Genomic DNA, 14,384 nt, shown 5'->3' on the forward strand with positions numbered 1-14,384 from the left:
CGCACACCGCACGTTCATGTTAAGTCACAGCAAAGCTGCCTGGAAATAGGCACAAGAATTTGGCATGACAGCGAAGATCATGCTTTGCATTGAAGGATAAGTTATATATTTATTTAATAAAGTCTCCAGCGAAAGTGTCTGAGGTGAGGTCATCAATAAATTGGGTCAGTGGGGTGTGGCTAGAGTAGAGGCTGGGCATCTATTAAGGTGCAGCCCTAAAGAGTTTTGATGTTTTACGATCAAACAAATCAGCAGAAAATATGGCTGAACTGATAACGTTGTCCTAGAGGAACAAGGGGCACTGACTGACATCTGACTGGGGTGTCTGAGAGTTGGTGTGTGTAAATGTGTTTTATACAACTCATCACACATGAAGTAATCAAACTTTTAGAGAGCTGAGTAGCATTTCTCAGATCTCTGTCCAAGAAAATATTGACAGGCATTTTTAATCCATCCATGCATGCATTCTCTTCTGCTTATCAGGGTCACAGGGGGGCTGGAGCCTATCCCAGCTACCCATTTTTACGGTTAGAGAAATATCATAAAGGTGATCAAACATCTGCTGCCAGTGTCCAAAAGCCAAACAAGGCGAATGACCTCTTTAAAATCTCTCAGTGAGACATGCTTTTACAGGAGACTCTTTCCGGAGTAGTGTAAAGAGCTTGGAAAGAAAGCAACTGGACTTCTTTAAGTTTATTGAAGACTTATTTGGCACCTTTCTAAATTTTAATTTCAAGGACTCACACATGAATTCATATAATTAAGCACTTTCTAACTATCACACACTGTCTTTCTCTAATGGATTTTTCTGAAGAACTTTGGGGATCAAACCACTGACCTTCTTTTTATCAGATGACCCGAATGACTGAGCAACATGTCCTGTTTTGTTCACTTATACCATTTCTGATTTACTAGAATGTTTCTACTGATAAACTTACTGCAAACCAAGATATCAACAGCTACATGTTTGAAGCTAGCTTCCTGCTAATGTAATAGTGTAAGTAACTGCTACAGGTTCATTTTCCACACATGGAAGTTCACTGCAGGTTCTATTTAGGATTAGGCTTAATCCATGTATGAAAAAGCCACTGATGTAGTTTATCTTCACAGAAGAGATATATTTAGTGTACTATATAACAAATTTTAGTGATATATTAATACCTCCAGCTCCAGTCCCAGTCTGAGTATGTTTTTCTACCTGCCTGATTGGTTTGGATAAGTTTGGTTGCCTCTCAGCGTTTAGCTTTTTTTCCATAGTCTTTGTAAATGTTGTTTTGCTGTAGGCTACAAAGCAGCTACCATTGTATCACTTTCTTTTACCATTTGAATCGTGCCAATTAATTCAAGTGCAGGTAACCATAGCAACTTCTGCATTCATGCTGTCTCTGGAAGTGGGGAAGGGGCTGCTGCAAAGACACACTCATGTATTTTAAGCGAGAACTGTACAGCAGCATCTGATTTACTTTTTTATGGTTTTTGTGGGTGTGTCTAGCTGCCTCTGAGATAACTGGGAACTAGATATGACCACACTGCTGTTAGATTAGATTATGGGGGTCTGCTGGCATAGCCTGGAGAAGTGATTTACTAAAGAGTTTAACCCTGTGGAGTCTGACCTCTTGCTATCAGAATATGTAATTTTACTTTTTTTAATTGTTCTCAAGAGTCTGGGTAATCAAGGCTGTGTACTATCTAAAAATCTGGCCAAAAAAACAAAGTGTCCAAATATATGCATCCATCAAAGTTTCACATTTTGTTAAAGTAAAAACTACTTTTGGTGGTGCTAGAGGACATGTCATAGTCCAAAGGAACAAAGATTTATGCTGTGGGAATAATAAATGTTTATTTATTAAACTCTCAAGAGGCTATAATTGAAAGTCTTAGCCAGAAGAATCTTATCATCCCAAGATGTGAAAGCTCACACTGTGGAAACACCATGTGGAAACAATAATCATCCAATCAACACACCTCGTATGAGACGACCAACAAAGCACGTTTCTTGCTGAGCTCTCGGTGTGCCAGAGCTGCAGACACACACACACACACACACACACACACACACACACACACACACACACACACTTTCACAGCTCTGACACACCCTCCAAAATACTCCAACGTGTAACTGGAGCATGACAAGGCAGAACTGAGTGACTCACCCCCGTCTTTATTTTATCATGTGACTGGAAACCTGTGACATAGTGACAGGTTCCAGAAACATTCAGCCATTTAGCTGCAAACGAAAGCTCGTGTGTTGACGTTTTTTTAATGATCTAGCGACTGACTGTACCTGAAAAGTCTGAGCAAAACCCGCTGAAACATGTTGAATGTTATGGTAACAAATTTATGATGTAGAAACTCCACGATTACAAAAAGCATCACAAGACTATTAACAGTGAGGTGATTCAGATTTCACAAGAGTTAGAAATGTGAATGTAATTATCATAAACTGATGGGACTGCTGGATGGCTGCCCAATGCTTGGCTTTTTATTGACTTGTAATTCCAAGAATCTACTTTGCCGCTTCCTGGTATTGTTGGGGACCAAACTTCACCAGTGATAAAAGTCTATGAAGCTGTATACAGCTCCAGTGGGAAAGGGGCAGGTGATTCACTGATTCTACAAACTGCAAGACATGTATCGCAGTTATAAGAAATGTAGCTTAGGACACTACAAAGAATGACAACTTCTTTTGTTTACTTTCCATTATAAAAGAAAGTTAGTTATGAATGAAATATTAAATATGGAGCAGCAAAACAATCAAGAAAACAATCCAAAGCTTCCAATAAAAAAACCTGTATGAGCTTTGGAAAACCTGTTTTCCCCCAAGTGATTGCTGGAAATTGCTGGCAGCCAGTAGATGAAATTGGTCCCAAAGAGGTACATGCAGTGCTGCACATAGGAACTCCTTGCAGTTGCTTTGCTCACTAGCAGATTGCCACAGTTGCCACATGTAGTTTGCATGGACTTGCAAAAAAATTGCAGACTGCTCGCCGAGCGGTAGTAAAACTGTGAAAAGTGAGACGCAAACTAAAAAATGGAGACTGTTTGACTTCAAAGTAAAAGCTGGTCGCTCGTCAACCAGTCTCTAGGACTAAGCACTAGTAGATGTTTTTATCATTATCATTTTCTAGCCTGCTTTGTGGACACAAGTGTAGTTGGTGCTTTTTTTTTAGCGGAGGATCAATGCAAATTGAACAAGAGCAGCTCAAGACAAATATCTACACCAAGTCTCTGAATCCAGATTAGTCTCTGATACAATCTTGAGAACATCAACAATGTCTTCTGATATTTATTATTTCAACTTATAGACATATTATTGCTGTTTCTTGAAGGAGACAACAAGGAGAGCGACTCCAAAAGTTAATCAATTCCTACCTCTGGCAACACTTTTATAAATATGTTCATACTTTTTAAAATAATCGTAAAACCAAACCGTAAAACCAAAGCTTACCGTGGCAGATGCATAAAAGGAAACACAGGAGTTTTATTCAACGTGAAGCTAATTTGTAATACGCATGCACATCTCTCTGGTGCATGAATATAAGAGTGATAAAGAGAGTTTTCAGTTCATTTCTGCCTCTGTGAGTTGAAGTGATATTTAGTACAGTCACATAAGGACTTCTGAGCATCCATGTTGGTTCACTGCTTGACCGTGTTGACTTTGCATACAGTTACAGACTGTTAGCTGCGAAACTCAGAAGTGGTCGTGTCACTAGAGTCCGCCTGTTCGTGCGTACCTGCTTTGTATCAGCCCAGAATGAAACTGGGTCAGCAGCTTATCACATGTCCCCCTACATTTAGGCTACATCCTAAAACCTTTAACATCACTTTGCGCCAATTGTGTGATCAATAAGGAAACACTAGACGCAGGCATCGATATTCTCTTCAGTCTCCTATTCAAACTATTCAGCTGCATCCTCTCCATGCCCTTAAGATTTGCCCCTATTTACAGTCATGAATAATAAGGTATCCCAGTTTCCAACAGTACTTCAAGTGTCATGGCAAAATAAGGGCCTCTGTGTATTTGACAGGCAGACAAAGCACAGTTAACCTTGTAATGACTGGGGCATACCCTCCTCCATACAAATATGAAACATACTGTACCATTTTACGACATGCAACGGCTTCTTTGCACAGCAATAAATTTTCTTAGTCAATAAATGGGCAAAACTGAGTTGTGCAGTGTGAAAGCTGATCATTTTTTATATTCAATTTATTTAAGACGACCTTATAAAAAACCCTGCAAAAGTATTGCCTACTTTAATCAAGTTTGTTACTCTTGTGTTCTTAGAATAAATTACAAATATTTTCCTTATTATAAGATATAATTTAAAAAAAAAGTCTACTGAGCTAGTAGATCTGATCTTAATTTCAGTGGAAAATAAGGCTTTATAAGTTGCAATTTAAGACCATAAACATGATCTAAAAGTGACCTTAGGCTCCAGCAACTAGCAATTTAAGCCTATTTTACTTCTGCTGGTCAGACAGGAAATGTATATGTGCTATCTTGGGATTTGTAAATGTGTTGAACCATTACTCGAAGTTATCACTTTCTGCAGACTGGAGCCTGGTTCAAGTGTGCAGAGCATGAAAGTAAGTAAAGTAAATGCTCATTATAGGCTCAGATCGTGGTTGGACTCAGATCTAGTGGACAATGCCAAATGACAAAAACGCACTGAAGCAGATAAACTGGGAATATTACTGTTATGTTAGCACTTAATGTGATAAAATGCAGAATATATTTGCAGTAAAAAACTTTTGTTTCATTCATTGTCTGTCTTCAAATCTCATATCTGCTGACTCTCATTCACATATAAAATAAAAATGTAGTATATAATGCCACCATCTCATCTACAACCTCATTTGACTTGACCAAACACACACATATACAGATCACAGTAGGAGGTCTGTATTTGTTAGGCAAATCTGGGGAATTAAAAAAAAATTAACTAATTAATAATGTGTTAGAGACCCAGTTTACTCTTAAATGTTACCCTGATCAGTCTGTCCCATTCTAACAGGAATTATTGGGGCGCCTGTTTAGCCTACTCCACAGCTCCACATTACACTTTAGCTCTACAATATTTGACCAGCTTTGCATTTAGACAATCCAACCACAACTAAAGAGCATAATCCCAGTACCTTTAGTAATTAAATCCCCTCCAGATATCACATTTCACGTGGATTTTACACTGTGTGTGGAAATACTGACGATAAAGATCTGCTGCTGATCTGCTCACTTATTTTCACTTATTCACATTTGTTTTCACATTTGCACTGACACACACACACACATGGAAACCCATGCCCAAAAGCTCCTGGCAGACAATTTTTGTGCTGATGTTAATCCCAGAGGCGGTTTGAAGGTCTGCCAGGTTTTACACAGTCAGCGACCGCACTCTATAACTTTACGTGGTATGACACTTTGGTGGTTGACTTGCTGTAGTACCTAAAGTTTGCAGTAGCATAGCTTATAACGTATAGCTTGGTTGTGAATATCTCGGAGGGAGGACACTTCACCAACTGACTTGTTGCAATGCTGGCATCTAATTACAGTTTCACAAATTCAGCGAGCGCATCGGAACAACCCATTCCTTCACAAATGTTTATAAAGGCAGACTGCACATCTAGGTGCTTGATTTTATACACCTGTGGTAATGTGACTAAAAGCACCTGAATTCAAAGAATAAGATTTGTCGCCCAATGCAGTTTAGTGTAGATCATATACAGAAACAAAAATAAATAATTAAAACTAACTCACCAGCCGGTTCTCATCAAACACCTCAAACAGCAGACGATGCTTCTTGGGATCAACCTGAAACACGACAGACACTTTAAAGTCAAAGCTGCTTAATCGACCAGTACAATAACCAAGATGCGTGGACAACACTGCCAGAGTAATTCAAGCGTCACATGTTATGGCTACATTTGATTTAAATCTGATTTTGGAATCATGTTTTTCTAAGTAAGCATTGATTTGACTGATATCGCATCAGAGTACATTCGTTTTATAAAAAAAACAAAAAAACATTACATGCATTTTAAAATGTGCTTAATGTGAATCACATTTCACTTACTCTGAAAAAAAATTCTTCATTCCACTTGGGGTCCAGTGTCTTCGGGTCAAATGAAAAGAGAAAAGAATAAAATAAATCAACGAGATATGAGCACGACTTCAAAAGCAGGTGTTCACGCATTTACCTTTTTGATGGTTTTGGTCTGAAGGCTTGCGATTTCTCCAGTGACAGGATCATACAGGGACAGTCTGGTATAGGGATCACTGCAAAGGAAAAACAGAGACTCACTAAGTCATTGGTCTATACAGATTCAAACAGTTATGATCTGCTTCCTGCCCTCAGCGGTTTATTCAAAACACTTAATATCAGCCTCTACCTTCAGAACGTAAGAAACATTAACGAAATTGTTCCAGCTTGACATGCTCATAATTGCAGTTTCTAATTTATTATAATTCTAGGAACTGTGCATAGAAACCACATCCATCAAAGAAACTGTATTATTCATTGCTTTCTCGTAACAAAGCATTAGTGATGCATTAAATGACGAGCGCTCCACTAGAGCGGTACTAATAGAGCAATTTTGGCCATTACGCGAACAATTAAACACGAAATGGACATAAAGACAGAAGAGTCCCAAAACAACCAACAAAATCAACAGAAGCTCTCAATTATGCGTCTTTGCTTTGTATGCCGTGCTATGTGGAAGTTAGGGGAATTATTTTCAACTTTAAAAAACTAAAAGTGGGGGTAAGGTATGAGTGAAAAGTGTTGTAGACACACTGGTTTGTGGTTCTTTGGAGGGAGTCCCAGAGTTACAACAGTACAACAAATCCCCATAAAAACCCTGAATGAGGGGTGGAAATAAGAAGGGTAGCCAGCTGTATCTAAATATTTGAGGAATGTTAACCATCAGAAAACAGAGTTTAACACTTTAAGACCTAGCATAGAACCAAGTCCGCCAGAGCTTATATTATATTTTTACATGTTGTAGTGCCATTTTTGGGAGCATTTTAAGTTGATATACATCAATACAAGCATTATAGCCCAAATTTGAATAATATGTATGCATTAAGTTCATAGTAATTACATAAACTACAAAAAAAATTGAAAATCGTTTTTCTTTAACATATATTTCTAGTTAGAGAAATTTAAGAGGTTTATCCCTCAAAACTGTAAATACAAAAAAGTTGCACAAAATAGTTTCCCACCACAGGAATTTTATTTTAAGTGTCTTCATAGTTTTATTTTTGAAATACACCAATTTTTATATACTGCAGGAAAAACGAAAATAAATATTATAATGGAAATTTGCAAAAAAAACAGCATATGCATCAAAATAAACTATTTCCAGCAGTGCAATATGAGTCCTAAGCATCCCAGAAATGACACAGAAAGTCATAAAGTCAAACATAACTTTTAAAAGCACAAGTATAGGCTCATAAGGCCCTGATGGTAAAAAACTACATTTCCGCAAAATAATGTCACTTCCGGTTTTGGGCAGGTCATGGCGGACATGCGATAGTTCGTGCCGATGGACGTAGGAAGTGTTACAAACAGCTGATCGGATCGGCAAAGCGTGTTTCTGGAATATTATGTTTTTGTTGCTGCAAGTGCTTTTTATGCAGTTTTTGCAAAGCTATATGTGGAAGGAAACTGTGACCGAGGACAAGCTGATGGCATAAGATGTAAGTACAACTCCTCCGGTTTCATATGCAAAAAAATTTATTGCGCTAGCTTACATGGTTGCAGTGCTACCGGGATTTAAAAATAGTTATGCAAAATGGAGCGTGCCCGCTCCGACCGGCTTTAAAGGGTTAACTAAAGCTTTTCTGCAAATGACACAGAACAAAGTCCTTCTGTTTTTTGGAACAAATGGAGGATTTAATATGAATCAGTGATTCACAAATTCTAGTAAGCTCTGATTGTAATGTAAAGAGGAAACAGACAGGAACAAAGTGCCCCCTGTGCTCTGGAAGTTGGTGACTTAAGATTTCTTTCAAATCTGCTGTGAACATTTTTAATAATCATCGATTTATTTAAATAAATGATCACAAAGAAATTGTATGGTTGTCAAGTTGTTAGGTGTGGCTGTGTGCAGGCAGGAATAGGACCCAAGGTGCAGACTCCGGAGACGGACGTGAACTCAAAAAGGCTTTAATTAGGTACTCAAAAATATAACATAACTGAAAAAACTCAAAACAAACTTAAACTGGAGAAATGACAGAACACACAGCTAAGAAAACGGTAGATCGCGACACGGACACAGAGAAACACTGGTCTTAAATACACAGAGGGAGCAATCAGGGAATGGGTAACAGGAGGGAAACCCAGCTGGGACAAATCAGGACTGACGAGACAAAAGGAAGCGTAAACTGAACACACTAAGACAGAGACCTTCAAAGTAAAACAGGAAACACATAACAGACTCACATGCAGGCACTACAGAGGGAACAGAGACGTGGGATCAGGGCAGACACAAACACTGACTGAACACGGGGATATAGGAACTTAAGATACACATAGACGCGAACTAGACAAGGGGATGCAGGTGATAGGGGAGACAGAGCAACTAAAGAAGACAGAGACATAAGCCATAAGACAGAACTCAAAGAAACCAAAAACTAGGAAGTATAAATAATATCAAAAACTCAAAAACCCTAGGCATCCTAACACAAGTAGCACATGTTGCTTTTCTCTTTAGATGTCCTGCAATGCTGCACATTAAATATGTTTGTATTTTGAATCGCTGATAAAACTAAATGAGAAATGCCAAAGAATCACACTGAGGTTTGGGGAAATTTATTTAGAAGATAAAAAACATTAGTCATATATTTCTAAAACAGTGGATTAGTCTAATCAATCAAACTGGAGAACAACCTGTAACTCTTCTGATTTTAAAGGTTCAGGCTTCTAATTCTGCTACAAGTGTGTGTGATTTTTTAAAGTTTACGACAGTTGATAATCCTATTTCTAATTTCATAAAGGAAGAGCTCTGAAGGTCATGTGGTATGTGGTTAGATTGCAAAACACATTAGTGACAATGCCCTGACCCCTGAGTCTCAGACTTTTCCAACACTTCCTGTGTTGGAAAACAGTGGCTGTATTAAGAATGCCCACTTAAGGCACAGGTGAAATTATGTTGTTGTTGTTTGAGCAAACTGGCATGAAAAACAGACCATGTTCCTTCAGCTTACCTGGCTCCAAGAATATCCTTTTTGGCCAGTCCAATTCCAGCAATGACTTTCACCTTCAGGATTCTGTTATCCTCCTGAATCAACAAAATAAAATAAAACAAGTCTATTTACAGTACAGTAAGATACAAATAGGGACAGAGACTGCATACAGCCTATAGCTTTGACTTCTGCTGCACATATGTACACACACAGGCAATATTACTCAGTAATCATAGTTTTCTGACTTTTTATTTATTTTTAACTTGTGTCTTGTTTGCACACTGTGGGTCGAGAGTGTAATGATATTACACTCCTGTGCGTGTCCTGTAAACATGGCAGAACTGACTTTGACTTCAGTCCAGTCCAGAGTTATCCTAAACTGGATAAGCAGAAGAAAACAAATGGATGGATGCATGGATGGATGAGGACAAGCATGAGGCGACTTAGGTGTATTTGATTATTAAGACTGAGCTATCTGTGTCGCTGAGTCAAGAGTTTGGATTGTAACACTGGACCTAAACTTCTTAAATCTTCCACCTGCCCAGTTTATAATAACTCTAAAACTAATGAACACTAAACTGACACTCACCTTTTCATACAACACAAACTAAACAGAAAACCCACAAAAAGCACTCTTATTATAGCTTCATAATATAGTAATAATCTGCGCATGGGCAGTCTACTGTATACCGATGACTTGTATGACAACAGGTGTCCAATAAGTGATAAAAGGCAATAATAAGAGTGTACCAGCACTGATGCAGTGTGGCTTCAGTCTGATCGTTACCACATGCATGCACGCACACAGCTCGCCGTGCAAGCACGCATGCAGTGGTCTCAGGGTGATGTAACATCCTCACAACACTTGGCTCTTGTGCCCCATTTTTACCGTAAAATCAGTGAATCATCGGGAGATTTCGCAACCTGTCACACTGACCCGAGCTCCTTACTCTGCATTCCCCGTTTTGCTTTCTTGTCCTTCTCTGAATCTTTTCACAGACATCTGCTGCTTCGGTAGAGCTCAGTTTTGTTTGTTTGTTTGTTTTGTTTTGTTTATCTTGAGCAAACACAAAAGGCGTTGACAGCCCAGGAGACGACGGGTTTCCTGCCCACGAAAAACAAAAGCTCTATTATTTTCAAGGCTCCTCTAACACTGCCTGGCAGTAGTTGGGAGATTTTCAAACTACATCGATTGTCTGCTAATAGGTAACACATTTATCTGGCGGAGACGAAACTCCGAAGCGAACAGACGCGGTAAGTTAGGGAGAGTTAGCTCGCTAACTCGACGCTCCGGTTAGTTTCTAGGTTAGCTGCCGTTGGTTAGCTGGCTAACGACAGCGGCCTCGTTTATAAACCCCCCCAAGTTTACCTCATCTGTCTGAAGTCCTGAGATCTGTGAAGAAACTGAAGCCATAATAGTATCCTCGCCCTTCTTCCTCCCACACAGCGACAAGAAGAGGAAGAAGAAGAAGGAGGTGGCGGTGCGACAGTCAGTGCTCCGCAAAGGTGTGCTTTTCCACTCCGCTGTAAGTGAGGTACTCCCTCCGTGTGTTTACCCTGCTGGATGGTGTGAAACTAACCTACTGATAAAGCTGTGACACCTTCGTCACTCTGTATCCATCCTCCTCCTCCGCCTTCTATTCCTCCTCCTCCTCATGCTTCCTCTTCCTCTCTGGGTCCCCCTGTCACAGCCTGAGGAAACCCAGAGGGAGCTTCCTAGAGATCGATGTAATGTCACAGTGCGTGCGTTATCTAAAAGAAACCATACATGTTTATTACAACGTAAATGAGACAGGCATTAAACAGGTTGGTCGCACTGATAGAGAGTAAAAAGCACATATTTGAGTGTTATGAAACAAAGATAATATATTCAATTAACCCGATTAAAAAAAAAATTAGTTTAGTTTTGAGTTTAGTTTTTTCCCAAGGGTTTCCACTTCCCCATTTCAGTTTGAAAAGTTTAACTTTAGTTTCGTTTTAAAGCCCTACTTTCTCTGACAGTACTATCTGAACACTCTTAGGCAAGCTTTGTTGTAATTTCTTTAAGTAGTCTTCAGGAAGCACGTTGAGCTACTGTTGTGATTTGGCGCATTTCTGTATCATACAAAAAGACTGATATGTATTGGTGTAATTGCGCTTCTTTTGATTGTGATTAAACTTCTTTACACTGACAGAAAGATGATTTCACTGGTCAGTGCTGTAGACAGTCACTGTTGTACCTCTATCCTGACCTCCTCCATACACATTAACAACAGTTCGAACCAAAAACTTTGCATTTATCACTCTGTAAGAAGTGTTTCTGTCATGGTCCGGGTGAATACGGGGTGTTTCCACTCTGCTGGGCTCCACCTTCAGACGGAGACTCCAATCAGCTTCCACACCTGGTTCCAATCAAGTCACCTGCATATAAGACCAGCGTTCACGACAGACCCCTGCCAGATCTTCTGCTAACACATGTTAGTGCTAGGCCGCCAAGCCCTTGCGAGAACTCTGGATTACTGTTTTTTCTCCTCACCGTGTTTTCTTTCCTTTTTCGCCATAGGACCCATCTGCCTGCCTCCCTGCTCAGCTCCCCACTCCAAGCCTATTCTGGATCTGCTTTGGACACTCCTCACCCGGAACCCCCTGGACACTCCCTCCTCGATTGACACCCCAAATCTGCAACGCTGACTTCACACCTCCCTCCAAGCCGCTGACCCCTTTCTCCATTCCCCGGATCCATCTGTGGAATCCAGCCCTCAGAGTTTCTCGTTCACAGTCTTGCCTCACAGTTTTCCGCTCATAGCTTTCACAGTTCATAGCATGCATAGGTTATAGCATTCTTAGTTTTCTGTTTTGTAACTTCGCTCAGCTCTGTAAATAAACACCCACTGCCTGGCCCTCTCGGCCGTAACAGTTTCCACAAGGACAGGGCTTTTACATAATGTCCACCTGCTGTGAGATAACATTTTAAGCCTGACACTTCTTGTTTTGTCCTACATATGTCCAGCTTTCTCCATTTTTTAAGGACAAAATGCACACCATGCCAAGATATGAAGCTTTCAGCTAATAGATCTTTGGGATTCACCTTGTTGGTAAAAAAAACCAAACAAAAAACAAACAATTTTTTTTATCTGTCAAACGGTGTGATTTTTCTTTGATTCAACTACAGAAATGGAAACAAATGATGTGTTTTGTGATAAGGTGCTTATAACAAAGTGCCTAAAGATAGAATTTTAAATTTATTCTTTGCTAAATTGTCTGTTATGTCTAGACACAACATTTTTTTTAATGTCAGAATGATTCATAGGTTACTGTTAAGTGGCTTAACAAACAATAACGGCAACAACAAACATTCCTCTACAATTTATCAGGTACAAGGAGTGAAAAAGCAGCCAATTTCCAAAAAAAAAGCTCCAAAAAGCCTGAGAGCACCTTAAAATAATTCCAAGAAAGTTGATGTGGTGCAAGACCTTTCCACAGTATTGTACTGTAGTTCTAGATTTTAGTTTAGGTGTAGTTACCTATAACACTTATACAACACCAATAAAACTCCAATACAAATACAAATGCACGTGAACGCAATTATAAAAGCATAAACTGTAAGATCAGCGACACTGCTTAAGATTATAACATCACAATAAAGGAAATTTACAGATGAAGAGGTGGAAAGAGTAATCTGTTAGACACCCATGGAAAAATACTACAAGAGTGGTGACTCGGTGTCACATGGCATGTTGAGCTGCTCTGCATTTTTATCCGATTCTTCCCAAATTATTTTGACAGTGTCTCACATGTTTATAGGGCTGTTAAACTAGTTTTAGTGCAGGAGTTATATGGCGTCAAATTTGATCAATTGTAAAATACATAATTAAAAAAAACAGCTTTTCACTTCTTCATTTTAGTGAAAGTACATTCTGAAAACATTCACATTTAATGAGTCAAACTGATCCAAAATGATGAACAACCTGAGACGTTTTAAGAAAAAGCTATTTCTTTTTGGGCTTTTTAGCCTTTATTGAAACAAGAAACTTACAGTAAATGGCTTCAGGGTTGACTCTAACGCAGGTTTCTGCAATATTCTTATCACATTTGGTCACCTGCTCAACCTGGTGGGCTATACCGACGCCCAGGAAAAGCTTTATAACTACATGTCTCAGTTTTTCCACATTCACTGATTTGCTTTCATCATGTGAACATTTACAGATCCAGAAAGCCACAAAAAACATCACATGTAGAGTTTTTATAACTAAGCAATTAATTGCTTGCTGTTGTTGTTGTTGTTTTGTTTTTGTTGTTATTTTTAGAAGTAATTAATGATTTCACTTCATGTTTGAGATGAAGTCTAAACATGCTTAAAAGTCAAAACATCCACTACAATGATACGAATACACAATTAAATATGAAATAAATATAAATTTAAAAAAGCTTAAAAATGTTGTACACTTGCCTTTATTTAATTTGAATGAGGAGAGAAAATAAAAATGTAGGCAGATGTAAACATTTTAGGAATGTAAACCATCTATAACACAAAGTTTAACTCAAGTTCCTTCTTTTTTCAACACAGAAAAAGTCCTTCTGTGTTTTTTGGAGACTGGAGGACGTGGCACAATCTTCCAGCCCTGAACGTCCCCAAGGTCAAACCGTGCAAAAAACTCAAGGGCCATATCTCAGGCTCTACAGGCCTCACTTAGCGTGTTAAATAAATGGAACAATGTGACAAAAGTGGAGATGTTTGGGCATAATTCACAGTATCACATTTGGTGAAAACTAAACATAGCATATCAGCACAAATTCCAACACACTGGTGAAGGGCAATGATTTGGGCTTGTTTCACAGTCACAGAGCCAGGGCAGTTTGGAGTCACTGAACTCCCCTGTATGCCAAAGTATTTTAAAGTTAAATGTGAGGCCGTCTGTCTGCTAAACCTTTGTCCACATTGTGTCATGCAACAGGACAATGATTCCAAGCACAGCAGCAAATCTGCATCAGAATGGCTGAAAAACAAAAGAACTAATGGCTCAGTTAAAGCTTCATCCTGATTGAAATGCTGTGGCGGGACCTTAAGAAAGCTGTGAATGAACAAATTCCTGCAAAAATCAATGAACTGAAGCTTTGTTATTAAGAAGAGTGACCCAAAATTCCTTCACAATGATGTCAGAGACCGATAAAGTCATACAGGAAACAGTTACTCCAAGTTACTGCTGCTAAAGGT

General features: G+C 39.0%; 1 protein-coding gene across 1 annotated transcript in view; it reads right to left on the reverse strand.

The window, feature by feature from the left end:
- nedd4a (NEDD4 E3 ubiquitin protein ligase a) overlaps positions 1-10,664 on the reverse strand; it is a 40,881-nt gene extending 30,217 nt beyond the window's left edge. The window contains exons 1-5 of the mRNA XM_082539013.1: positions 10,560-10,664; positions 9,212-9,285; positions 6,202-6,280; positions 6,078-6,116; positions 5,762-5,815 (exon numbers count right to left, since the gene is read on the reverse strand). Of these exons, the coding sequence (XP_082395139.1) occupies positions 5,762-5,815; positions 6,078-6,116; positions 6,202-6,280; positions 9,212-9,285; positions 10,560-10,604 (291 nt within the window). The 5' untranslated portion in view covers positions 10,605-10,664. The remainder of the gene's footprint in view (positions 1-5,761; positions 5,816-6,077; positions 6,117-6,201; positions 6,281-9,211; positions 9,286-10,559) is intronic.
- Positions 10,665-14,384: the final 3,720 nt, after the last annotated feature.

Source organism: Aulonocara stuartgranti, assembly GCF_965226115.1.
Source record: "Aulonocara stuartgranti genome assembly, chromosome: 1".
Taxonomy (NCBI): Eukaryota; Metazoa; Chordata; class Actinopteri; order Cichliformes; family Cichlidae; genus Aulonocara; species Aulonocara stuartgranti.